Genomic DNA, 24625 nt, shown 5'->3' with positions numbered 1-24625 from the left:
CCAACCAGTTTTGCCCCTGGCCTCTAGCCCCTGGGAGCAGCTGGAATGGGTCCCTGTGTCTTCCCTAACTCTCTCCTTTCTTGCTGTTGGTTGTCACTCTAGCTGGCTGTATTGCTTTTTATTTTTTTTTTAAGTTTATTTATTTTTTTAAAGATTTTATTTATTTATTCACGAGAGACACACAGAGAGGCAGAGACACAGGCAGAGGGAGAAGCAGGCTCCATGCAGGGAGCCCGACGTGGGACTCGATCCCGGGTCTCCAGGATCTCGCCCTGGACTGAAGGCGGCGCTAAACCGCTGAGCCACCCGGGCTGCCCCTGTATTGCTTTTTAATATTGCACCAAAAGTTTTTTTAAATGAAGTTAAAAAAAAAAGAAGTTGAGTGGTCAGAAAGCAACTATATTGATGGTGCTGTGCTCACTTCCCATTTGTGTGACCTGAAGCAAGTTTACTTAATGGCTCCAAATCTGTTTCCTTGAATAAATGAGATTGTTAACATAAACTCCACCACAAGGTAGGTTTAAAAATACTAAATACAATTATACAAAAGCATATGTCACAAAGAAATGCTTCCTTAGCATTGAGGCAGTAGAGTCAGAGACCAAGTTCCAAATCCTATCCATTAGCTACTAGTTTTATGACCTTAAACAATGATTTCTTAGCCACAGTTTCCTATTTGTAAAGTGAAAATATGGTATTATTTTTTATTTTTTGCATTTCTGAGCTTTCTTGTGGATTTTAATTTGCATTTAACTATAGAATTGCATATCTTTTCATGTGTATATTGGTCTTTTTACTCGTATTACCAGATAAAAGATGTTAAATTAAACCCAGAGGGTTGGGGGAAGGGCTTATTCAGCCTGGGACTGGCTGAGGTAAACATGGGAACAAGGAGACTCTATCTGAGGGACACCACATGTGCTGGGGCTGGGGTGAAAGGGGAGATGGGCCGTGCAGTTGCCAGACTGTTTATTCACAGAGGTATTGAGCAAGTGAAATATTGAGAATTATGATGGCCAAGTTTCTCACTATCGGAAGAAGGTTTATACGCAGAGGGCTAGAATAATCCCAGTGGAGTTGGATTGGAATTAGGTGACATCAGTATGAACTCATGATCTTTAATGTACATACAGAATGAGGGATGTAGAGACAGAGATGTCCACTGATAGGGCCTAGAAGCAATAATACCCTAATAGGCAAGAATATAAATATGATGCCCAGATCTTAATTTCCAAATGCCATTATGTTCCATGAAAAGGAACCAGAGCTATCTAGACAAATGACTGATTCCAAGACTGGAGTGGAAAGTATAAGATGAAGCTTGAATATCTTGTATCAGAAAATATAGAAGCAATAGAAGAATGATACTAACATGTCAAAAGGACATAGGATCCAGCTTGAAGGAGCTGCCACTGGTCCAACTGGGACAAATTAAACACTAAAATAAATAATAGCAATAATGGATTATAATCCATAGAATAAAATATGAATCCATGTGTAGTCTATACTAATAATATATCCATGATAAACGAGTGAGTTAATAATTAAATAAGTGGGAGAGAAGGGAAAGTTCTAGAGTAGAAAAGCCAATTATAAATATAAAAAGAATGATGGAATTATAAAATCACCATTTGACAGAGTAGTAATAACTGACTCAGATAGAAAGAAATTATCAACAAATGCTGACACTACATGATGCAAGTTTAATGAGGAACAGGATATTTATATAGTCTCAAACTAGCTCTCCACAAAATACTAACTTTGCCATGGAGAAACCTGGTGGACACCATTTAATTAACATCACCTGATTATAATAAAAAAAGACAGAGAAACCAAGGGTTGGCAAGGACATGGAGAAATCAGAACCCTTACGCACTGCTGCTGAGAACATAAAATGGTGTAGCCATTTGGAAAACCGGACAGTCTCTAAATGTTAAATATAGTTATCATATCCTTGCAACTTTTCTCAAGTGTAAAATTATTTCAAAGTGAGAAACAAATTAGGAACAAAAATATAAAATATATCCACAAAGAGATGCGTTCAACCTTTACTCTGCAAGGCTATTGTGAGGACTGTGCCTGGCACCCGGTGTATGCTCACTAGCGGATGCCACCACCAGCTTTCCAGATCTGAGAAATAGAGGCACTTCTCACAAGAAGTCACAAGGGGGCATCTGAAAGCCAAGAAACAAAGTCTAGCTTGCCTGGGCCTTTACAGTAGCAGATATAGGTTGTCCGCCATTCCTTATCCAGAATGCACTCCTCAACCCAAAAGGAAAAAAACACTTTGTCTGCTAACACTAGGGATAGTCTGTTCACAGTAGACAAGGCTTTGCGGCACCTGAGAGCTACCTCTGTCCTTCCATTTGGATCTGGATTTCAGAGTAGCTATCAAGAGTCAATGCATCCATTACAATCAGGATATCAACTCTGGAGACCTTATGAAAAAGGGCTTATGGATGTGATGGCAGTGGAGAAGAATGAGTCCTGGAATCGGAACTCACAGACATACCTGCTGTGTGAACTCAGCCATATCCTCCTTCATCCTGTCTTCTTCATCTGACTTCTTAGAGGCCCCCCCCAGACCTCCTCGGATCCAATATTTCTGAGCTCTGGAATATGTCCCTTTGGGTCTACCTGACCTTATCACAAATCACTCCTAAAACGGAACTGTTCTAGTCCCAGAGGTCTCGTGACCATGTGGGGTAGTGGAAGGAGCACAGTCTTGGAGACAGACTAAGCAAGGTCCAAAACAAAGGTCTGGTACTTAATTTCTCAAGCCTCAGTTTCCTTATCTATAAAACAAAATAATGCCATTTCCTTTTTAAGAGTGTTTGGATTAAATATATAAATATAGTCCCTAAAATAGTGTAGATACCCAGTAATATTCAATGAATACTTTATTTTCACAATTTAGGCATATACAACAGGTAGAAAAAAATGGATTTAAAGTTAAGATAAACTATATTCAAGTTCTTGCTCCCTATGACCCTTAGCAAATCAATTTATTTGAGTCTCACTACCTGCTTGTCATAGTGAAGTTATAAACATTACCTGAGAACATACCTACGAACGCTCAGAACCATACTGTTCCCCCAGCCAGAAACTGGCTTCTTCCCTTAAATAAACCCAGACGTTAGCCTACATTGCTCAGCTCAAGTGTTATATCCTCCAAGAAACCTTTTCTCTAGTAATCTCTAAAATGTAAAATGTAAAACTCTGGGAAGTCTTAAAAAGAATGATGAAGGTCTAAATGTACTAAGAAAGAACTCTAAGATTCTAAGTGAAAATAAAACACAAAATACATACATTATGACTCCATTTTTATATTTAAGGGGAAAAAGAGGTGACCATGTTACAAACCCTTGTTTAAAACTCTTCTGTAGTAGGTTTCTTGCCAACCAAATGCAACTCAAGCTCCTTACCGGGCACTCAAGCCCCTTCACTATTTGGCCAGCCTCTCCAGGCTCATTGTCTATAGACTAGCCTCACTATCCTATGAATGCTGGGTTCCAGCTATGATTAAAGTGCCCTTTGCTATCTCTTCCTCTAGGTCTCAAACTTTAGCAGGCATCAGGATCACCTGGTTGGCTCTGCCCACAGAATTTCTGATTTAGGGCTGAGATGGGGCCTAGGAATTTCTATTTCTAACAAGTTCTCAGGTGATACTGATATGGCTGTTCCAGGGACCACACTCAGCCACTGCCTTTACGAAGCTAGGATTTAACGTTATCACCTGTACAAGGACTGATGAATCATATCAGTTTGCCTAGGACTAAAAGTCCCATGTAGCAGAAAACCCCTCAGTCCTTGGTTTTCCTACCTGTATAAGAATCTTTCCCAGGTTCCTGCTGAAGGGGTATTTGGTGCTAGTAAGTAGTGTTTCTCCATGGCCAGGCCAACAGGAAATACCTGAGAAAGGAGTTCCATCATCTTGAATGACTTTGCTGGAGTAAGAATATTTAACAAAGTTTTTCAAATTCAGACTCCTTACAATACATTCTCTTTATTTCCATCAGAGAACAAGCTTTAGTCCTCTAGTCCTTGTAAACATTTAACATAATGGTATGAGATCAAACTGTAAGGATCCATATCCTTGCCCTGTGTTCTTGGGGTAAGTTTATACAGGGAACACGTTAGCTTCTTACTCAGTTCACAGTAGGTCTTGTCATGGAATGATACTTCCGCATGGGCCAATGCAGCTGCTTTTCTGTGACTTCCAAGGGGTGCCCAAAACAATAAAGGGCCATGATCCTTGAGAAGGACTGATGACTATTTTGCTTTTTGTTGATTAGGGTCAATCTTTTTCATTAACTATGAATCCTTTCCCAAGGGGTCAGAGGTCAGAGAGCTGATAGCGTCGCACGAGACCATCCCGACAGCATGTGTAGATCTGCTTCTCCCATGTGGCTACCTGGAACACAAAAGTTCACAGCTCAAAGGAAGCCTGAGAGTCTTCCATTTCAAAAAGAGGTGTGTTATTTATCCCCATTAGTACAAGTGAGTCTAAGAAGCTCTACTGACTCCAAAGACAAGAGAAGAATTATATCCATGATAGTATTTTAAAAAATAGCTGGCTAGGATCTGGGACTACAGAACAGATATTAGCCAAGCAGAGAGCAAACTCATTAGTGTGGTGCATAGTTGAGAGCAGAGGGTCTGTACCTGGGAAAGGAGATAACCTATAGATGGGCCAGGATATTCCTGAATCTTGTATAATTATATTCAAAGAAGTTCTCAATATGTGCTTGTCTGAGGAGGATTTCAGCAGCTGCTGTGTGGAGGAGCAAGGCACTTGCTGGAGCTATGCAATGGCACCAGGGGCTGAGGTAAGCGTCACTCAGGCTATGCAGCTCCCAGTGGGGAGGCTCCACTGCCACTGCCACCTTGCTTGGTGAGTGCATGGTGCCAGTAGGCTGCCAGCACCATGGACATAGGCCATTGCAGCATCACCTCCTCCAAGACTTCCGGAGTTTCTCAACCTCATCTTTGGGGTCGGGAGGCATTCTGGCATTTAGGCTATGTGGGAGCCCATGTCTTCATCATTTATGGTGACTATGACCACTTCTTTGAAGATGTGTACCTTCTCATTCCTGCAATAATGATCATAGCTGTGGACCCCTGTTCATTTTTTGGCCCATTGTTTACTGTGCCACAATCTGGGAAAGCTGCTGTAGACTTGCCACATTTGTCATCATCCTACTCTTGGTTTTTGTCACAGAAGCTGTTGTAATGGTTTTGGGATACGTCTGCAGAGCAAAGGTGGAAAAGTGAGGTAGATCGCAGCATTTAGAAAGTGTGTAAGACCTATAGTGGAACCAACCCTACAACAGAACCAACTAGTCAGACTGGAAAAACAGGGACTGGTTCAAAGAAACCAAAAACCACAGTGTCCCTCTCAGCTACAGCAGAGAAACAGCCAGCAGCTATAATGGTAGGTTGGCCCACTCCTCTGACCTTCATACTGAGAGATGTGATGTTCTAGGTGTGAAAAAGCTATAAAAAATCATGGTGCACGTTATCTGGGCAGTACTGGCATCTGCAGCTCTTTAGCTGCTAGACATGCTGTGTGCATGCTTCATATTATGCAGGAGTAGAGATCCTGCTTATGAGCTCCTCACCACTGCTGGAACCTCTGCACCACAGAAAATGCAAGTATGAATTTTTAGTCTTGTTCTGATTTGGAAGGTGAATCAAGCAGGTCCTCTTTGGTAGTTAAAAAGATTTAGCTAAAACCACATGTTACACAGGTATTGGACAGAGCAGCTTAACTCTTCAGGTGCCCACCTATGGCTTTCTTTTCCTGTCTTGACTCGCCATGTCCTTAAGTTTTTAAGTATGACAGTGAATATTCTCATTTCAGAACCATTTGTGAGTTGCATAGTGTGGGAGAATGAGAGGAGGATCTGGGCCCCCCTTCTTTTTACCTCCATGTAGTAATAGGACTGCTGCTAAAGTATCACTGGGTCTTTCCGTCTTTTTCACAAAGGAGAACTTTTGGCCAAGGGATTTGGGGACAGAGGAAGGAAGTCAGCTAAGATTAAAGTTAATACCAGATGGTGCCCTTTATCAGTGTCCGTTTAAAAAACATATATTGTAGTTCACTAAAATAGCATAGTATAAAATGACCAAAATAGATTTTAGAATCATACAGTATATTTTGGTTCATCTTCAAAATCAGACTGATCTGGGGTGCCTGGGTGGCTAAGTCACTGGTTAAGTGTCTCCCTTCAGCTCAGGTCATAATCTCAGGGTCCTGGGATTGAGCCCCACGTCGTTGGAGCTCCCTGCTCAGTGGGGAGCCTGGTTCTATCTCTCCCTCTGCTTCTGTCTCTCCCTCTGCTCCTCCCCCTGTTGTGCTCTCTCACACTCTCTCAAAAAAACAAACAAAAAAAACAAATCAGACTGATCTTTGAAACTAGAGGTTTTTAATCAAAACTGACTTTATAGGAGCATAATATGTGCAATACTGTTTTTAAAAAAATTTGTGGGGTATCCCTGGGTGGCTCAGTAGTTTAGCGTTTGCCTTTGGCCCAGGGCGTGATCCTGGAGTCCCAAGATGGGAGTCCCACAGCAGGCTCCCTGCATGGAGCCTGCTTCTCTTTCTGCCTGTATCTCTGCTTCTCTCTCTCTCTCTCTCTTTCATGAACAAATAAATAAAAAATCTTTAAAAAAATATATAATTTGTGTATATTGTTGTATGATTGAGCCCACTCATCATAAATCTAAACTCATTAGGATTAATGTACCCATGCAGACTAGCAAAATAATATGTAGGTGAGATCTCAGTTGTTAATAAAGTCTGTATCATCCCTCAAAAAAAAAAAAAAAAGGAAAAGACTCTAAGATTAAGAATCACTAATTTAGTGGAAATAGCATGAATTCTAGAGGTAGATTAATCTCAGGTTTGCAAATGTGTAGCTACATGACCTAGGGCAACTTTCTCAACCACTTTGGATCCCAGTTTCCTCACCTATAAAATGAAAATGGTATGCTAATTCCCAACACAGAACTATGCAGAAATTTTAAAAAACGAAGTAGATCTATATATGCATTTATCTGAAAAGAGCCCTAGATGTTAATTTAAAAAAGTCATAGAACAATACATATAGAATGATCTCAGTTATGAACAGAATAAAGATAAAACTGTATTATTTACATAAATACATAAACATAATGATGTAAGTGCAAATTCTCCAAAAACAGCCTCGAAAGATACTGCTGAACTGTTAATGCTAGACACTTCTGCAAAGAAGAGCAGAACTAAAAAAGTCTTAAAGGGGTCTTCAAAGTCTGTAAAATTTTCTACTGGTTGAATTTTTTAGGTATATATTAACTGTATAACGTTTTAAAAATTATAAAAACAATAGAAATAATAATACCTATAACTTAAGAATAGTTAACAACAATGAAACAAGATGATACATGTAAAACATCCAGCACAATGTCTGGTCAATAAATATTATTTCCCCTTTTGTTTTTCTTTTCACTCTAATCAAATAATATAATCAGTCTTGAACTTTAAATAATAATAATGATGATGATGATAGTTAATATTTAAAGACGATTTAAAATTTACAACTATTTTCATATACATTATCTCATTAACACTTTCAATATACAGAATTGACAGACCAGGGAGATGAACTGATTTTTCAAGTTTCTAGAGCTAAGAAGTGGTGAAATCACTTCTGATTCAAAATTCTCACTTCCTTTTATCTCATCCATAAATATTTTATCATCCTGAATGCCCACAAAGTAGCTGGATTCAGTTCTCTCAAAAGCCCTTGATCCCAGGTGAGAATCACCCAGGCTCCTCACAGGCCTGTACCTTGTACACAGGATCAGAGTCAGCCCCAGTGAGCTCAATGAGATAGTCTAGGTCTTGCTGGACAATGAAGCAGCTTCCATCACCTAAAAGGCAAAAAGTAACATTTAGATAACTGAAGAGAAAGCTGCATGTAAAGGAGGTTTTAAAAAAATCAATATTTTAGTTTATTTCTGTACATCACTAGCCTAAAGAAGATCATCCCAAGACCCAGAATGGCAAACAAGTCTCATTATGTGGGTCAAATATGAGGACTTACACTGCCTGCCTAGAATGCTGGGCGAGGGGATGCCTGGGTATCTCAGCACCTGAGCATCTGCCTTTGGCTCAGGGCGTGATCCCGGACCCAGGGATGGAGTCCCATATTGGGATCCCTGAAAGAAGCCTGCTTCCTCCCTCTTTCTATGTCTCTGCTTTTCTCTCTGTGTCCCTCATGAATAAATAAGTAAAATCTTTATTTTATTTTATTTTTAAAGATTTATTTATTTATTCAGAGAGAGAGAGAAAAAGGCAGAGACACAGGCAGAGGGAGAAGCAGGCTCCATGCAGGAAGCCCGATGTGGGACTCGATCCTGGGTCTCCAGGATCACACCCTAGGCTGCAGGAGGCGCCAAACCACTGCGCCACCGGGGCTGCCCAGTAAAATCTTTAAAAACAATCAAACAAACAAACAAACAAAACAACTAGAATGCTGGGCTAGAGGATTTGAAGGACAAGTTCAAGCTCAGTGGGAAGAAGGGCTCTTTGATTAGCAATACCTGCCAAGGGCACAGAGCAAGCAACGACAGGTTTATATATCTGACTGCAAATTGACTGTGGACAATGATTTTTAACCGAGAAGTATCTGTGTAAATGTTTCAATGTGCTCCCAAATTATTCTTCAATCTATAAATTTGACCAGGTACAGTAGGCAAAGGAGCAAAGCTGTTATACCAAGAAAATAAAAGTATCTCTAATCTCTAAATTTTGTTTCCTCAAAAGAACATGGACAACTGAGACTTGGGGTGATCTATAAACTGCTGAATTAGGTAATTTTTTGTTATTGTTTTACTTAATATAAAAATAGTATATGCTAATTGAAGAAAGCTTTAAAAACAAAGAAACAGAAGTAAAAAAAAATTAATTACTCAACCTACCACTCAAAGATAACTACTGTTAACATTTTTATGTATTTTTCCAATCTTCTTTGTGCAAATTTTTATTTTACATGGTTGAGAGCACACTGCATAAAAGAGTATCTTTATGGGACGCCTGGGTGGCTCAGCAGTTGAGCATCTGCCTTTGGCTCAGGGCATAGTCCCGGGATCTAGGATCGAGTCCCATGTCGGGCTCCTTGCATGGAGCCTGCTTCTCCCTCTGCCTGTGTCTCTGCCTCTCTCTCTCTCTCTCTGTGTCTCTCATGAATAAATAAATAAAATCTTAGAAAAAAAAAAGAGTATCTTTATGCATAAACATTTTCTGTATCAATATTGTGGCTTTGTAAAGAATCCAGGAAAAACTTTTAATTAATCTTTTCAAGTTTTTTAAAATTTGAAACTGCTGTCCAAAACAACTGTTTTTTTTTTTTTTTTTTTTTTAAGATTTTATTTATTTATTCATGAGAGACACAGGGAGAGAGGCAGAGACATAGGCAGAGGGAGAAGCAGGCTCCTCACAGGGAGCCCAATGCAGGACTCGATCCCAGGACTCCAGGATCACACCCTGAGCCAAAGGCAGATAGGTGCTCAACCGCTGAACCACCCAGGTGCCCCAGATTTATTAATTTATTCATGAGACACAGAGAGAGAGAGAGAGAGAGGCAGAGACACAGACAGAGGGAGAAGACCTGAGCCGAAGGCAGGTGCCCAACCGCTGAGCCACCCAGGCGTCCCTTTATTTAAAATTAAAACGTTATTTTATTAAGTAATCTCTACACCCAACATGGGGGTCAAACTCACAGCCCAAGATCAAGAGTTGCACACTCTACCAACAGAGCCAGCTACGCACCCCAAAAATCTTTTCATTAAAGAATTATTACTTTTTAGATATATTTATATAAATATTGACAAGTAAAATAATACAATGTCTGTGATATGTTTCAAAATATTACAATGGTGGGGATTGTAAGGGAATGTGTAAAACAAATTAGCCACAAATTGGTAACAGTTAAAGCTAGATAATAAGTATATCAGGTTCATTATGTTATTCTCTCCACCTTTTTATCAATCTTTGACAATCTCCATAATAAAAAGTTTTAAAATTGTTTAATCTGGCAATTTCAATCTCCTCTCTAGTCAATCAAAGAGTTCCAAAGGACCTCAAAGGTGATCTATATTCAACTTCTAAACTAGTACGGAATTCCCTTCGTAACACCTTGCAGAGTAGCCAACCAGCCTAATGCTTGTCCATCCCCAGAGGTAGTGGTACTCTTCACAATGTCAGCTTCTCTCTTACAAAACAGAACATTTTCCTCATATTCAACTGAAATATGGCACCTGGTAACTTTGTTTTATTGCTCTTAGTTTCATCCTCTGAAAACAGAGTTATGACAAATAAAGCACAGTCCCTACTCTCAAGGATCCTGGACTAGAGGGAGACATAGACAATCACAGTGTAGGTGATAAACACTATCTTTTTTTTTTTTAAGATTTTATTTATTAATGAGAGATCCAGAGAGAGAGAGAGGCAGAGACACAGGCAGAGGGAGAAGCAGGCTTCATGCAAGGAGCCCAACGCGGGACTCAATCCCGGGGCTCCAGGATCACGCCCTGGGCCAAAGGCAGGTGCTAAACCACTGAGCCACCCAGGGATCCCCGGTGATAAACACTATTGATAAATACAATATGCCAAAGAATTGTGGAGGACCATGCCTGTAGCCCCATCATAGATCATGTATTTAAACCTCTGTTTACTTATTTTTTATATAAATATAGAGAGGGTTATGAGTGGGGAAGTGGGGGTAGGATAGAGGGGGACAGAGGAAGAGGGACAGAGAATCATTAATTTTTTTTAAGGGAGGGGCAGACAGGGGGAGAAAGAATCCAAGCAGGCTCCAAGTTTGGATCCAACATGAGGCTCCTTCTCGTAACTTCAAGATCGTGACCCTGAGCCAAAATCAAGAGTCAGACATTCAACCACCTGAGCCACCCAGGCATCCCATGAGATAGAATCTTAAGCAGGCTCTACACAGCATGGAGCCTGATCCAGGGCTCAATCTCACAACCCTGAGATCACAACCTGAGTGGAAATTAAGAGTTAGATGCTTAATGGACTAAGCCACCCAGGCACCCCTAAATCTAAGTTTAAATGAACTACAAGGGGCAGCCTGGGTGGTTCAGCGGTTTAGCGCCGCCTTTAGCCTAGGGCATGACTCTGGAGACCCGGGATCGAGTTCTGCATCGGGCTTCCTGCTAGGAGCCTACTTCTCCCTCTGCCTATGTCTCTGCCTCTTTCCCTTTGTGTCTCTCATGAATAAATAAATAAAATCTTAAAAAAAAAAAAATGAACTACAGGAAGCCATCTCTCTCAAGTGGCCCCTGGGCCCACCTTGGCTAGCAACGAATCCATCTCTGAAACTCAGCAGGGACAGAACTGGTGCTCCTGATCTGTGGATGACTTGTACTGGAGTCCTAGAATCAAAGAAAAAGGGGAAATTTCCCTTTTTTACTTCAAAAGCAAAATGTTAAGAGTATATTCAATATATAGTACTAGCCATACAAAAGCAAACAGGACAACTGTGGATAGAGATTAAACATTCATAAAGTTTCTTTCCTGGCAAGATCCTTAAACAGTAGATCAAGGTGATCCACTCAAAATCACCTTGGAGTGAATTTAAACATGTCTCTAACTAAACAGGTCATTGAGTTGAATGAACTAAGTCACCACCAATAACTCCAGTTTTTAGGAGAGGCCTGACAAGAGTTTAAGATAACAATGTTAACAATATGTTAGTTGTTTTGCTCGTAGACAAAATTAAGACAGTTGTGAGAATAAAATTAAAAAAAAAAAAAGACAGTTGTGAGATATTAAAAGTGTCAGAACTTTTTTTAAGATAAAAAAGAAAGGTGAGAATCAATTTAATATGTATGTAAAGCTGATTTTCTTTTTTCTTTTAAATCTTAAGTAGTCTCTACACCCAATGTGGGGCTTGAACTCACGACCCTGAGATCAAGAGTCTCATGCTCTACCAACTGAGCCAGCCAGGCACCCCTGTAAGGCTGATTTTCTAATAGTGATCCGAGATTCCCTATCTTCACAGAGAAAAAAACAAGTAGAGAAGTAAAGTAATTCAAATTATGGAAGAAAAGATATAAGCTAGTCACCTTTCATTGGAATTTCTTTACTGCTCTTGGAATAAAGACCAAATTCCTTTGGATGGTACACAAGTTCTTTCAAACAAACTCCTGCTTTCCTGTCTGGCATTACTTCTCACTGCTACCCTGTCTGCAGGGTACATATTTGTCATATTAAACATATTAAACTACTCAACTAAACATATTAAACTACGACTACCTGAAAGTGTCGTACTTCCAAATGTCTTCACGTATCTCTCTCTGTATGCTATTCTACCTATGTCAGACCCCTCTCTTCTTTACTTGGTAACTTCCTACTGGACAAGATCCAATTAAAGCTTCATTTTCCTTGGAGAAGCAGTCCCACCGTCTTTCTCTTTCTCAGTGCTTTTTCAAATTCCTGTGTGGAGCCCACTGATCACACACTGCATCACAAACGTCTTTTACTTGCCTGTCTCTACTGTTAGACTCCAAGTGCCTCAAAGGCAGAGTCTGTATCTTTTATTTCTGTTTTTCAGTGCCCTGCACAATGTCTGGTGACCACAAAGGCCATTCAATAAATGTCAGCTGAACAAAGGACGGAAATGGAAGGAGGAAAGGACAGAAATGGAGAAACCGTTAAATCCTGGGATGCAGAGGCTGTGTGATTCTCTCTGGGTACTTTTAAGACCTGAATAAGGCCTGTTTCAGGTAGGTTATGATCAAAGCCAAACAAAAAAACACAGCTGGCTTACTTGAACTAAAAATGATCAATCTTAGACCAACCCAGATTTAGTAACACTGAGAAAATTACTGAGCTCCTTAAAATTAAAAGTTCTATACAACCATTTTAAGTGAAATGTTAGTTCATTATTTAAGCGTAGATTCCAAAGTCAGCACTACAATAGGACAATCATGAGAGCATGAATCAAATTACCTTTTAATATGATTCCAGGAATAATAAGAGCAATCAGACAACTCACACTGGAAAACCTTTATGAATGGAAAAATATACCTTGATTCAACAGTCACCTAAATGCTACGCTATGCTAAATCTGTTTAAATCTGTTAAAGCTAATAAAAATTTCCACTCTGCAGAAGACCTGCATCATGCAAATGAATGGTGACTCACCTTGGACTCCTCACATCCAGCTGATAAATGTTTCCATCCTGTGTCCCAGCCAATAGCAAGAAGCCAGAGAGAAAAGTGCAGCAGTTGAAGGCATCTGAGCCAACAAAGAGGAACACCTGAAAACAAGCAGAAGCCAAAAGTGCTGCTTAAAGATTAATTTGTTTTCAGGAATAAATAGGCACCAAAAAAAAAAAAAAAAAAAAAAAGAAAAAAAGAAAAGTTTCCCATTTTTTTAAAATATTTTTTTCCTTTATTTATTTATGATAGTCACAGAGAGAGAGAGAGAGAGAGAGAGAGGCAGAGACACAGGTAGAGGGAGAAGCAGGCTCCATGCACCGGGAGCCCGATGTGGGATTTGATGCCGGGTCTCCAGGATCGCGCCCTGGGCCAAAGGTAGGCACCAAACCACTGCGCCACCCGGGGATCCCCAAAGTTTCCCATTTTTAGAGACATTTTATTTCTTCTCCCTTTAAGCACCGTGAATCTAAACAAAATATTCAGCAATGACTGAGGAGGAACCCCTCCCAGGATTTAGGGAATCTAAGGCTTGCCCAGAACTTCAGCAGTGTAAGTACTACCATACATGGAGGCAGCAGTTTTCAGACTATTAACCTCTCAACACAACGACTCATAGGACTTTCAGTCCACAATATCTTTCTCCTCCCCCCTCTCATTACAACTCTCCATTTGAGAAGCACTTGGGATTCACACATTGAAATTTTGCTTCATTTCACTTCTAACAACCTTTTGAAGGGAGATACTACGTAGGAAAAGAAACAAGCTTAAAGCGGCAATTTAAAGAATTACAATTCTCCCCAAGTGCCTGAAAAAAAAGGAGTTATCAGATTTTTATTTGTTCTCTACTGTTGGCTCAATCTGATCATTTCTCCCTCAAATATTCTAAAAAGGAAAGAAAAGAACCAAACTCAGCCAAATGAACAAAACCTGTGATTTCCCTTTGGAAGGTAAAGCAGTGCAGAGTACAGAGATGAAAGAATCAAAAAGAGTGATGTTCCTGGAACCTCATTTCTGAAAATGGAAACATCACTAGAACAATGAAGTAACTAGGAGAAATGAAAATACAAAACCTGTGGCCAAACCAAACCATTAAAGTTGTCTTGCTGAGGTTGATAGGAGCTGAAAAGAAATTTTAAAACTCAAATCCCAGGGAACTCAGGACTTAATGATGAGCACAGTCTGCCCAGCAAAACTTCAGAGGCTGAAGGAAGAAAATTCAACTAATTCTTCCATAAAAGACATCTGGTCATTAATTGATCAAGACCCCTGAATTCATGAGTCCTTTATTCAGAATTTCTTCACATTACCTTGAATATGGAAGGGAATTTACATAACCTCATCATTTTCTATATAGCACACTAAGGCCCAGAGAGAAAGTGATTTAACGAAGGTCACAAAGCAGTATTTAAACCTCATCACATAACCCTACGAGGTACTACTATGCCCAGTTTAGTGATGAGGAAACTGAGGCTCTGAATGGTTAAGTAACCTCTTAAATGTCACAGCTATCATGGAAGAGCTAGAATATAAATGTTGCCCTTACTCCAAATCCCATGCTCTTAATCATTACATTTTACTGGCCCTTATTCCTACAGCTTTCTCAAAAAGTGAACACAGGGAGCAAGTAGAAACATTTCCAAAACTGCTTTCCAAAAATCAGAGTGACCCAGGATGCCCCAGAGCTCAACAGTCTTGGAGGAACCACTTGCCGGCTGCCTGCTCTGCAGTCCCAAGCACTGAAGTTTCTTATCTTCCCGTGCCAACAGCAGCATTTTTGACTCTGTTCCAATCTCCCGTTCACCTGCATGACAGATAAGCCATGTCAACAGTGGGCTAGGCTGATCAGCTGGCAGTACCAGAAAGCACAGATACTGATGACAGTTTATTGAATTACTGTTAGTGATTAACTTACTAACTTAAAAAAGCATTTATTATATTCTATTTCTTGACTGTTGGTATTATTTATATAACTGTACATGTTTGTCAAAACTCACAGAACTGATATTTTAAAAAGGTGACTTTTGGGGCACCTGGCTGGTTCACTCAGTAGTGCATGCAATTCTTGTTCTCAGGGTTGTAGGTTTAAGCCCCATGTTGGGGGTAAGAGGTTACTTAATAAATAAGTTAAAAGTTTTTTTTTAGATTTTATTTATTAGAGAGAGAAAGAGAGCATGCTCAGGAAGGGGCAGAGGGAGTGGGAGAAAGAATCTGAAGTGGACTCCACACCGAGCACAGAGCTCAACATGGGGCTCAATCCCACAACCACAAGATCATGAGCTGAGCCAAAACCAGGAGTCAGATGGTCAGCCAACCGACCACCCAGACACCCCAAAAAAGCTAATTTTAAAAAAATAAAATAAACTTTTACTACATATAAAGTATATGTCAATAAACCCAACTTAAAAATATTAAGTCCTTTGCAATGTGACATGATACCATGTTAGGAGCAGGGGTACAATGCTGAACAAAACAGTCTCTGCCTTCAAGGCTCTTATGGTCTGGAGTAAACGAAATTTATTCATTCACTAAAGAAATCTTTAATGAAAGTCTACTATGTATTGGACACTATTCTAGGTGCTAAGGAAATAGTAATATACAAAAAAAAAAAAAAGTCCTTACTCTCAAGAACTCTAGTGGAAATAGTTAATAGTGGAATTGATATATAAACAAATAGGATATTTTCAGACAGTGATGAGTTCCACTAAGGAAGGTAATTTTAAAGTTATTTATCTATTTTTATTTAATATTTTATTTATTTATTTAAGAGAAAGAGAGAGCACAAGCATGGACGGGGAGAAGGAAAAGGAGGCTCCCCACCAGTGGGCTCAATCCCAGGACCCAGGATCATGACCTGCACCAAAGGCAGATGCTTAATCAACTCAGCCATCCAGGTACCCTGGTGATTTTAAATTTAAACTTCACCTATCAAAAAACTCCACGGAGGGGAACCTGGGATGTGTAGTCAGTTAAGTATCTGACTCTTGCTTTCAGCTCAGGTAGTGATCTCAGGGTCATGAGATCGAGCCCTGTGTCGGGCTCTGCACTCAGTGAGGAGTCCACTTAAGACTCTCCTTTTGCCCCCTCCTCATCATCCTGGTCTCTCTAAAATGAATAAATAAATCTTTTAAAAAACTCCATGGAGGCCACTTTTCAACTGAGACCTGAATGGTAACCAGAAACCAGTCTTACAAAAAGCTTTGGGAAGTATGGGCACTATGACATGAAGCTGGAAAAGACTGGAGAGGACAGAAAGTGTTAAGGGTTTGTGATAAGCCAAGTGAAGGGGACAGGATTTTAATATATATATAAAAAGAGGTCACTGGAGGACAGTAGGGACAAAGAAGAGCAACATGATTTGATTTTTTTTTTTTTAATGATCACAATGGTTGCTTTGAGAATGGATTATAAGAGACTAGTACAGGCAACAGCTGATGCCAGACCAGACCAGGATACTGACAGGAGGAAAGAAGAGGGTAGGTGGAGAAATCAGAAACACTATAAAGGTAGAGATGACAGATTTTGCTGATGGAGGATGTGAGGAAAGGTGGGGTGGATGGTGTATGATCAGGCTTTGAGCTTGAGCAAATAAGTAGATGGTGGTGCCATTTACTGAGATGGGGGAAACAGATTTGGGGTGGGGAGGGAAATCAAACACTCCATGCAAGACAACATTAGTTTGAGTGTCTATCAGACACCTAAAGAGTCTGAAACTCAGGAGAGAGGTTTTTATATTACAGACATTTTTAACTGAAATTACCAGTTTAAATACAATATTTACAGTCATGGAACTGATGAAATTACCTTGTAGCCAGAACTGAGTGTCCTCCAATAATTAAAGTAAGAATAAAGGAAATTTATAAAAGGAGACCAAGAAGCAGCAGCCAGTGAGATTGGAAGAAAGAAGCCTAGAAAGAAAAGTGTCCCAAGGAGAGGAGTTTACCATGTTATATTCTGTTGGGAATTCAGAGATAAGCACAGAGATGTAACAGTAGATCAGGCAACACAGAGTCACAAGGGACCTTGATGAGAGCTACTGCGGTTAAGCCACAGGAGCTCCAACTACCCTAGAATGGATTGAAGAGTAAGCGGGAAATGAGGAAATAAAGCAAACAAGAATATTTTCATTTAACTTACTTTAAATCAACAAATTTTTAAAAACTTGACCTTGTTTTAAGTAACATTTGTGGGATATCTTACGTTTGAAGTAAAATGTGTATGTATTAAATATATACCTATTAAAAATGTGTACTGCCTGACATGATCTTATCACTAATTGCACATGTATCACATTTTGGGAAAATGACTCTTCCTATTAATTCCAAAGAGAGATGTTCAGGGAACATCTGGTGGTCAGTAATAGTTTTAGTTCTTGGATCACAGGCATCTGCATGGGAAGTTTAAGGTAGGGGGAGAGTACCTACAGTTTTGTCAAAAGTGAAGGGCAAAATTAACCCAAATCAGTTGAAAACATATGTCCACACAAAAGCCTACACACAGATATTTACAGCAGCTTTGTTTATTCATAATCGCCAAAACTTGGAAGCAACTAAGATGTCCTTCCATAGGTGAACAGATAAATAAAATGAGGTTATATCCAGACAATGGAATACTATTCAGTGCAAAAAGTATTAAGGAGGAACCTTAATAAGGAACCTTTACTAAGTGAAAAAAATGAACCTGAAAAGACTACATAGTTTATGATTCCAAATGTGACATTCTGGAAAAGGCAAAATCATAGACACAGTAAAAATATCAGTGGTTTCCAAAAGTTAAAAGGAGAGGAAAAGGGTTATAGGAGAGGAAAGGATGAATTGGTGGAGCACAAAGGATTTTTCAGGCAGGGAATCTTCTGTGTAATGCGATAATAGATTCATGTCATTATACATTTGTCCAAATCCATAGAATGTACAACACCAAGAAATGAACCCTGATGTAAACTATGTGAGTGATAATGATATGTCAACAAAGGTTTATCAATTGTAACAAATATACCACTCTGGTGAGGGATGTTGATAAACTGATAATTGAGGAGGCTGTCTGGGGCAGAGGGTATACAAAAACTGTACTTTCTCTTTTTTCAAAATTTTAGATTACTTATTTGAGAGAGTGAGTGAACGAGCGAGCATGTGCAAGCATGAGCAAGCGGAGAGCAGAGGGAGGAAAGAGAGAACCCTTAAGCAGATTCTACACTGAGCACACAGCCCGACGCAGGGCTGGATCTCATGATCCTGAGATCATGACCTGAGCCAAACCCAAGAGTTGGACACTTAACTGACTGAGCCACCCTGAAAACTGTACTTAAAAAAACAAACAAACAAAAAAAACCCTATCAATTTTATTTATTTTTAAAGATTTTTATTTATTTGAGGGAGAGAGTGCAGTGAGAGAGAGCATGAGCAGGGGGAGGGGTACAGAGAGAGGGGGAAGAGACTCCCTGTTGAGCAGGGATCCCAGGACCCCAGATCATGACCTGAGTTGAAGGCAGATGCTTAACCCAATGAGCCCAGACTAACCCAGATCCCCCTCAAAAACTGTATTTTCTGCTCAATTTTGCTGCGAACCTGCAACTGCTCTAAAAAATAAAGTTTTGCGTTTTTGTTTATTTTTTTAATGTGCGAAGCAAATGTGATGGTAGAATAATAGTCCTATAGAAACAGAAAAGCAACTATTAGTTACAATCACAGGAAGAAAAGAATGCAAGTTGCCTTATTAGGACATTATCATTTTGACTCCCCAAAGCTATCATTCTACTCACCTATTTCCCACTACTACTACTCTTTTTTTTTGGTTTAAGAAATATATTTTTTTAAAGATTTTTTTTTAGGGACTCCTGGGTGGCTCAGTGGTTGAGCGTCTGCCTTTGGCTCAGGGCGTGATCCCAGAGTTCCGGGATCAAGTCCCACATTGGGCTCTCTGCAAGGAGCCTGCTTCTCCCTCTACTTATGTCTCTATCTTCTCTCTGTGTCTCTTATGAATAAGTAAATAAAATCTTAAAAAAAATAAAAATAAATATTTTTTAAAAAGATTTTATTTTATTTTTTTTTTAATTTTTATTTATTTATGATAGTCACACAGAGAGAGAGAGAGAGGCAGAGACACAGGCAGAGGGAGAAGCAGGCTCCATGCCGGGAGCCCGACGTGGGATTCGATCCCAGATCTCCAGGATCAGCCCTGGGCCAAAGGCAGGCGCCAAACCGCTGCGCCACCCAGGGATCCCAAGATTTTATTTTTAAGTAATCGCTACCCCATTCAAGATGGCACTTGAATCCACAACTCCAATATCAAGAGTTGCATATTCCACTGCCTGGGCAGGTGCCCCTAAAGATTTTTTTAAGTAATCTCTACACACAACATAGGACTCAAGCTTATAACTCTGAGATGGAGAGTCACATGCTCTACCAACGGAGCAGTCAAGTGCCCTGCACTATTACTATTCTAAATCCAACCTACACAGCCAAATATACCTTTCTTTCTAGTAAATTTCACCTCCAAACCATTTCAATGTTAACTGCCCCTAGCTCTACTCCCAGCTCCCATTCTCCCATCCTTCCCATTCTTGTCTGTTCAACTCAAATTAATCTTTTAAGGTTCAAGTCAACTTCTTTGTGACAACTTTCTCATCTACACTAACCTAAAATATAAAATACTCTCTTCTTCCAAAAAAACCTATTTTATTTGCATTAAGAATCATTAAGTTGGGGATGCCTGAGTGGCTCAGCAGTTGAGCATCTGCCTTTGGCTCAGGGCGTGATCCTGGAATGCCTGGATTGAGTCCCATATCGGGTTCCCTGCATGGAGCCTGCTTCTCCCTCTACCTATGTCTCTGCCTCTCTCTCTTTCTGTGTCTCTCATGAATAAATAAAATCTTTAAAAAAAAAGAATCATTAAGTTGTTGGGGCACCTGGGTGGGTCAGTCAGTTAAGATCTGCCTTTGGCTCCAGTCATGATCCCGGGGTCCTGGAGAGTCTGCTGTCATGCTCAGGGAAGTTTGCTTTTCTCTCTTCCTGCCCCCTGTTCGTGCTCTCTCTCACGCTCTCAAATAAATAAATAAATAAATAAATAAATAAATAATCTTTTAAAAAATTATGTTAAAGAAAGAATCATTAAGTTCTTTTAGCTAAAATTTTTTTGTTGTTTTATAGGCATCAGTCTTACCTGCTAAACTAGATTGTACTTACTCAAATATAGGTAACAATGACATACACTTTTGTAGATTCCAAAACAACAGAAACATAGTAGGTATGCAATAAATATTAAACTTATGGTGAAAATACAAATACCAGCCAAGACAAAGAAAAGATGAGGAAGAAAAGGAGAAGCTAGGACAAACACTGAAGGTGCCTAAGGAAACAAAATAAACTCAACATAATAATTATCAACTTACTAGGCGTCTGCTCAGGGGAGCCAAGGTTTATGGAGTTGTCAGCAGCACCCACAGCCACTCCATTGATGGAAGAACCACAGTCTGCAATGACACCCAGGCAGGCTGAGCGTCCACAATCCCAAAGTCGTGCTGTCCCATCTCGAGAACCAGACACCACATTCCTCCCTCGATCAACAATGGCTGTATCCAGAATACCTGAGGGGGGAAGGGGGGGAAAGACGCTGTGATGGAGTGGGTCATAAAGGAACTACAAGGGCAGAAAAGATGGATCTGCATAAATGACTTCATTGCTTCACAAACATGTGTTGGATATGTACTACACGCTGGGTAAGTTCAAGTGCTGGAAAAACAGAAATAGAAGAGAGTCCTTGCTCTCCAATGGTTCAAAGACTAGCCCTTAGAGACAGATATGGAAAAAGGTTTGGATTTAATTCTTAGTGGAGTTGTCCTAGAATAGTGGTTTTCAAGGGTTTTTTTATTTTGTTTTTTGTTTTTGGTGTTTCTTTTTTTATATTTTATTTATTCATTCATGAGAGACACACAAAGAGGCAGAGACACAGGCAGAGGGAAAAGCAGGCTCCATGGAGGGAGCCCGATGTGGTACTCAATCCTGGGACTCCAAGATCATGCCCCTGAACAGAAGGCAGATGCTCAACTGCTGAGCCACCCAAGTGCCCCAGTTTTCAAGCTTTAATTTTGGCTTTAAAACTTTTTTTTTTTTTTTTAAGATTTTAGTTATTTATTCATGAGAGACACAGAGAGAGAGAGGCAGAAACACAGGCAGAGGGAGAAGTAGGCTCCATGAAGGGAGCCTGATGTGGGACTCCATCTCAGAACTCCAGGATCACACCTTGAGCCAAAGGCAGATGCTCAACTGCTGAGCCACCCAGGCATCCCTAAACCATGTTTCTTAAATAAAAATTGAGAAATTGAGAAGACATCTTAGTTCAGTTTGAAAATCACTGTCTTATTGCTTCCATTGAGAACTAATAGAAAGGATTAACTTCCCCATCTTAAAAAAATATGTGATTTCTGGTCTGGCCAAGATATAGTAGCCCCATTTCTCCTAGGGTCCTTTCCCTTATAACTGAAAAAACAAAAAAACAAAAAAACAAAACAAACAAACAAAAAAACCACCAAAAACCAAAAACTGGACAAAAGACAGAAAGTATAAGAAGACTGAAAGATGGAAAGGCGGCAAACCACCGAGGGATCTAGGACTTGAAGAGCAGGGTAACGAATTCCCTGGATTTCCTTATTGCTTCCCATATACTCTGGATAGGATACTGCAAAAGTCTGCAACAAAGAATTAAAAAAAAAAAAAAAAAAACAAACAGGGACACGTGGGTGGCTCAGTGGTTGAGTGTCTGCCTTTGGGTCAGGGTGTGATCTTGGGGTCCTGGGATCAAGTTCTGCATCAGGCTTCTGATGGGGAACCTGCTTCTCCCTCTACCTATGTCTCTGCCTCTCTCTCTGTGTCTCTCATGAATAAATAAATCTTTAAAAACAAACAGACAACAACAAAAAAGGTGAAATTAAAAAAAACAAAACAAAACAAAAAACAAAAAACCAACTCCAAGAAATGTCTGTTGCAAAAGACTGGGAAAGTATTGGCCTAACAGAAAATTTTGGAAATTAACTCAAATAGTAAGAGAAAAACTGCTACTTCCCCTTCCCCAAGGTCAGTGAGGTTAAACAGAGAGTGATCTTTTATTCCATCCCCAGTGAAGCAGGAGGTAGCAGTCCAATTCCCTTGACCCTTGACAATAATCAGGCCCAGCAGGGTACTGTCAGCACGGTCCAGTGGTGAGCTGAGACTCTACCCTGACCTGACAACAACAGGTGGAAAGAGGAAAAACAAAGTAGTGGGAAGTAGCATTCCACTTTCCCCCTAACCGCCCTCTCACAATATGGTGGCATCTAGTATGGGTCTCTTCACTCTTAGATGACAAGAAAAAAAGAAAAAGGAACCTTACAGGACCTGGAACCTATGACAAATTACTCTAGAAAGAAGCTATAAAAGTAGCAGGAATGCCCTTGTAAGAGAGGCAGCCATAGCAAAAACCATAAAGACTTTAGATATTAAACCAAATTGACGTAAGTCCTCAACATATAAAACAGGATGAAAAAGCATTTGCCCTCAAGAAAAGATTCAGCTGAATTACATGTAAACATCCTAGCCAATGTCTGGGAATTAAGAATGTTAAATGAAACTATGACAAAAATAAGTATTAGCAAGAAATAGAGCAAAATTCATACATTTGGCAGTTTTCAAAAAGTTTACTATATTAAAATTACCTAGTTTTACTATTAGATTGGCTTAATGTTGCCAGGAAGAAAATATACACATATGAGAGAAGGGGTATGCATGCACGTGGGTGTGCATGTGCATCCGCATGCGCATTTGTGTGTGTATGTGTACACATGCCAAGACTAATGGCTGCGACTCAGATCTTAGAAATAACTGAGCCTTGAAGCACCTACTATTACTTGGAGGCAGCATATCTTATTTAAAAGAAAATACAGAGAGGAGATTGAAAATAATAGCTGAAGTGCTAAAAATGCAACCTGATTTCCTAAAATTATTCCACAAATATAAGCAGCTTTCCTGTTATAGTGAACAAAAAACTCAACCAATCAACTAAAATGGTGTTTCATTTGGCTTCAACATTTTCATAGATTATGAATGGATCTGGTACTTATTAGAAAGAATTATTATTATTCAAAAGATTATATTGTACATATCTCCAAATTCACCAAACTTAATTAAATGACCTGGGCAATTTAAAAACTTCAAACTAAAGTAATACCTTAGAGCTACTTAAAGACTCGTATACAGTAGTCTCCCCTTAACCACAGTGTCATTCTGTGGTTTTAGTTACCCATGGTTAAACCCAGTCTGAAAATATTAAGTGGAAAATTCCAGAAATAAATAATTCATACATTTATTCATTCATTCATTCATTCATTCATTCATTCATTCAAACAGAACTCCTGGGTTCTGGCAGAGGGAGAAGCAGGCTGCATGCAGGGAGCTCGACATGGGACTCAATCCCGGGTCTCCAGGATCACAACTCAGGCTGCAGGCGGCGCTAAGCCGCTGCACCACTGGGGCCGCCCAATTCATACATTTTAAATTGCATGCTGTTTTGAGTAGCATGATGAAATCTTGCACTGTCCCACTACATCATGTCCTGGATATGAATCACATCACTTTACCCAGCATATCCACACAGTGCACACTTGCCCATCACGTATCACAGGTTTGTATATATAGGAAAAGAAAGTATATACACATTTCAGTACTATCTGCAGCTTTAGGAATCCACTGGGGATCCCCCATAGATTAAGGGAGACTACTATATTACAAAGACAAAACTACTTTTAGTTTATCTTGTCACTGGAAAGATTTAAAAACATACACAAATCTTATCTCTGCTTGTTAATTAAAGAATACACTAATCCTTTATTTATATATAAAATATATATCTAAAAGTATAAGGGAAAACCAATTATATATTAACTAGGATCATATCTGTTTCTATTGGAAAAATTCTATTAGAATTAATCTATTAGAAATAACAATTTCTGCTTTTCACATATGACAAGTATGTTAAAACATCACAAATCTCACCTTCTTTGCCAGGGATTTAAAGTTTAGTTTTGTATTTTATATGAACAATAACATTTATTGTGTATTTATTATAATACCAGGGATTATGCTAAATCTTTGATATGCACCATCTCATTTAATATTGCTATCCCCATTTTATATGAGGAAACTAAGGCTCAGAATAGTTAAGCAACTTTTTTTTTTTTTAATTAAGCAATTATCTGTGGTCATACAAATTCTAGGTGGAAGAATTAAGATTTAAATCAAGATTTGGGGCACCCTTGGTGGCTCAGCGGTTTAGCACCTGCCTTCAGCCCAGGGCATGGTCCTGGAGACCCGGGATCGAGTCCCACGTCAGGCTCCCTGCATGGAGCCTGCTTCTCCCTCTGCCTGTGTCTCT

General features: G+C 39.6%; 1 protein-coding gene, 1 long non-coding RNA gene, 1 other non-coding gene and 1 pseudogene across 5 annotated transcripts in view; 2 read left to right on the top strand and 2 right to left on the bottom strand.

The window, feature by feature from the left end:
• Positions 1 to 432: 432 nt before the first annotated feature.
• Positions 433 to 15361, top strand: LOC140614993 (uncharacterized). The gene is made up of 4 exons (XR_012015680.1): positions 433 to 4473; positions 12618 to 12789; positions 13177 to 13603; positions 14824 to 15361. It is a non-coding gene; the product is annotated as an uncharacterized lncRNA (long non-coding RNA).
• PAAF1 (proteasomal ATPase associated factor 1) overlaps positions 3991 to 24625 on the bottom strand; it is a 41327-nt gene continuing 20692 nt past the window's right edge. For all 3 annotated transcript variants that reach the window (XM_072794564.1, XM_072794565.1, XM_072794566.1), the window contains 6 exons: positions 20613 to 20807; positions 14938 to 15029; positions 13211 to 13326; positions 11354 to 11436; positions 7832 to 7914; positions 3991 to 4414 (listed from right to left, as the gene is read on the bottom strand). In XM_072794564.1, the coding sequence (XP_072650665.1) occupies positions 4337 to 4414; positions 7832 to 7914; positions 11354 to 11436; positions 13211 to 13326; positions 14938 to 15029; positions 20613 to 20807 (647 nt within the window). In that variant the 3' untranslated portion in view covers positions 3991 to 4336. The remainder of the gene's footprint in view (positions 4415 to 7831; positions 7915 to 11353; positions 11437 to 13210; positions 13327 to 14937; positions 15030 to 20612; positions 20808 to 24625) is intronic.
• Positions 4467 to 6773, top strand: LOC140614984 (tetraspanin-3 pseudogene; annotated as a pseudogene).
• On the bottom strand, positions 11940 to 12012 carry TRNAK-CUU (transfer RNA lysine (anticodon CUU)). The gene has a single exon. It is a non-coding gene; the product is annotated as a tRNA-Lys (tRNA).

The sequence above is a fragment of the Canis lupus genome, chromosome 23, assembly GCF_048164855.1.
Source record: "Canis lupus baileyi chromosome 23, mCanLup2.hap1, whole genome shotgun sequence".
NCBI classification, from domain to species: Eukaryota; Metazoa; Chordata; class Mammalia; order Carnivora; family Canidae; genus Canis; species Canis lupus.
This window is presented reverse-complemented; position numbering and strand designations above follow the sequence as displayed.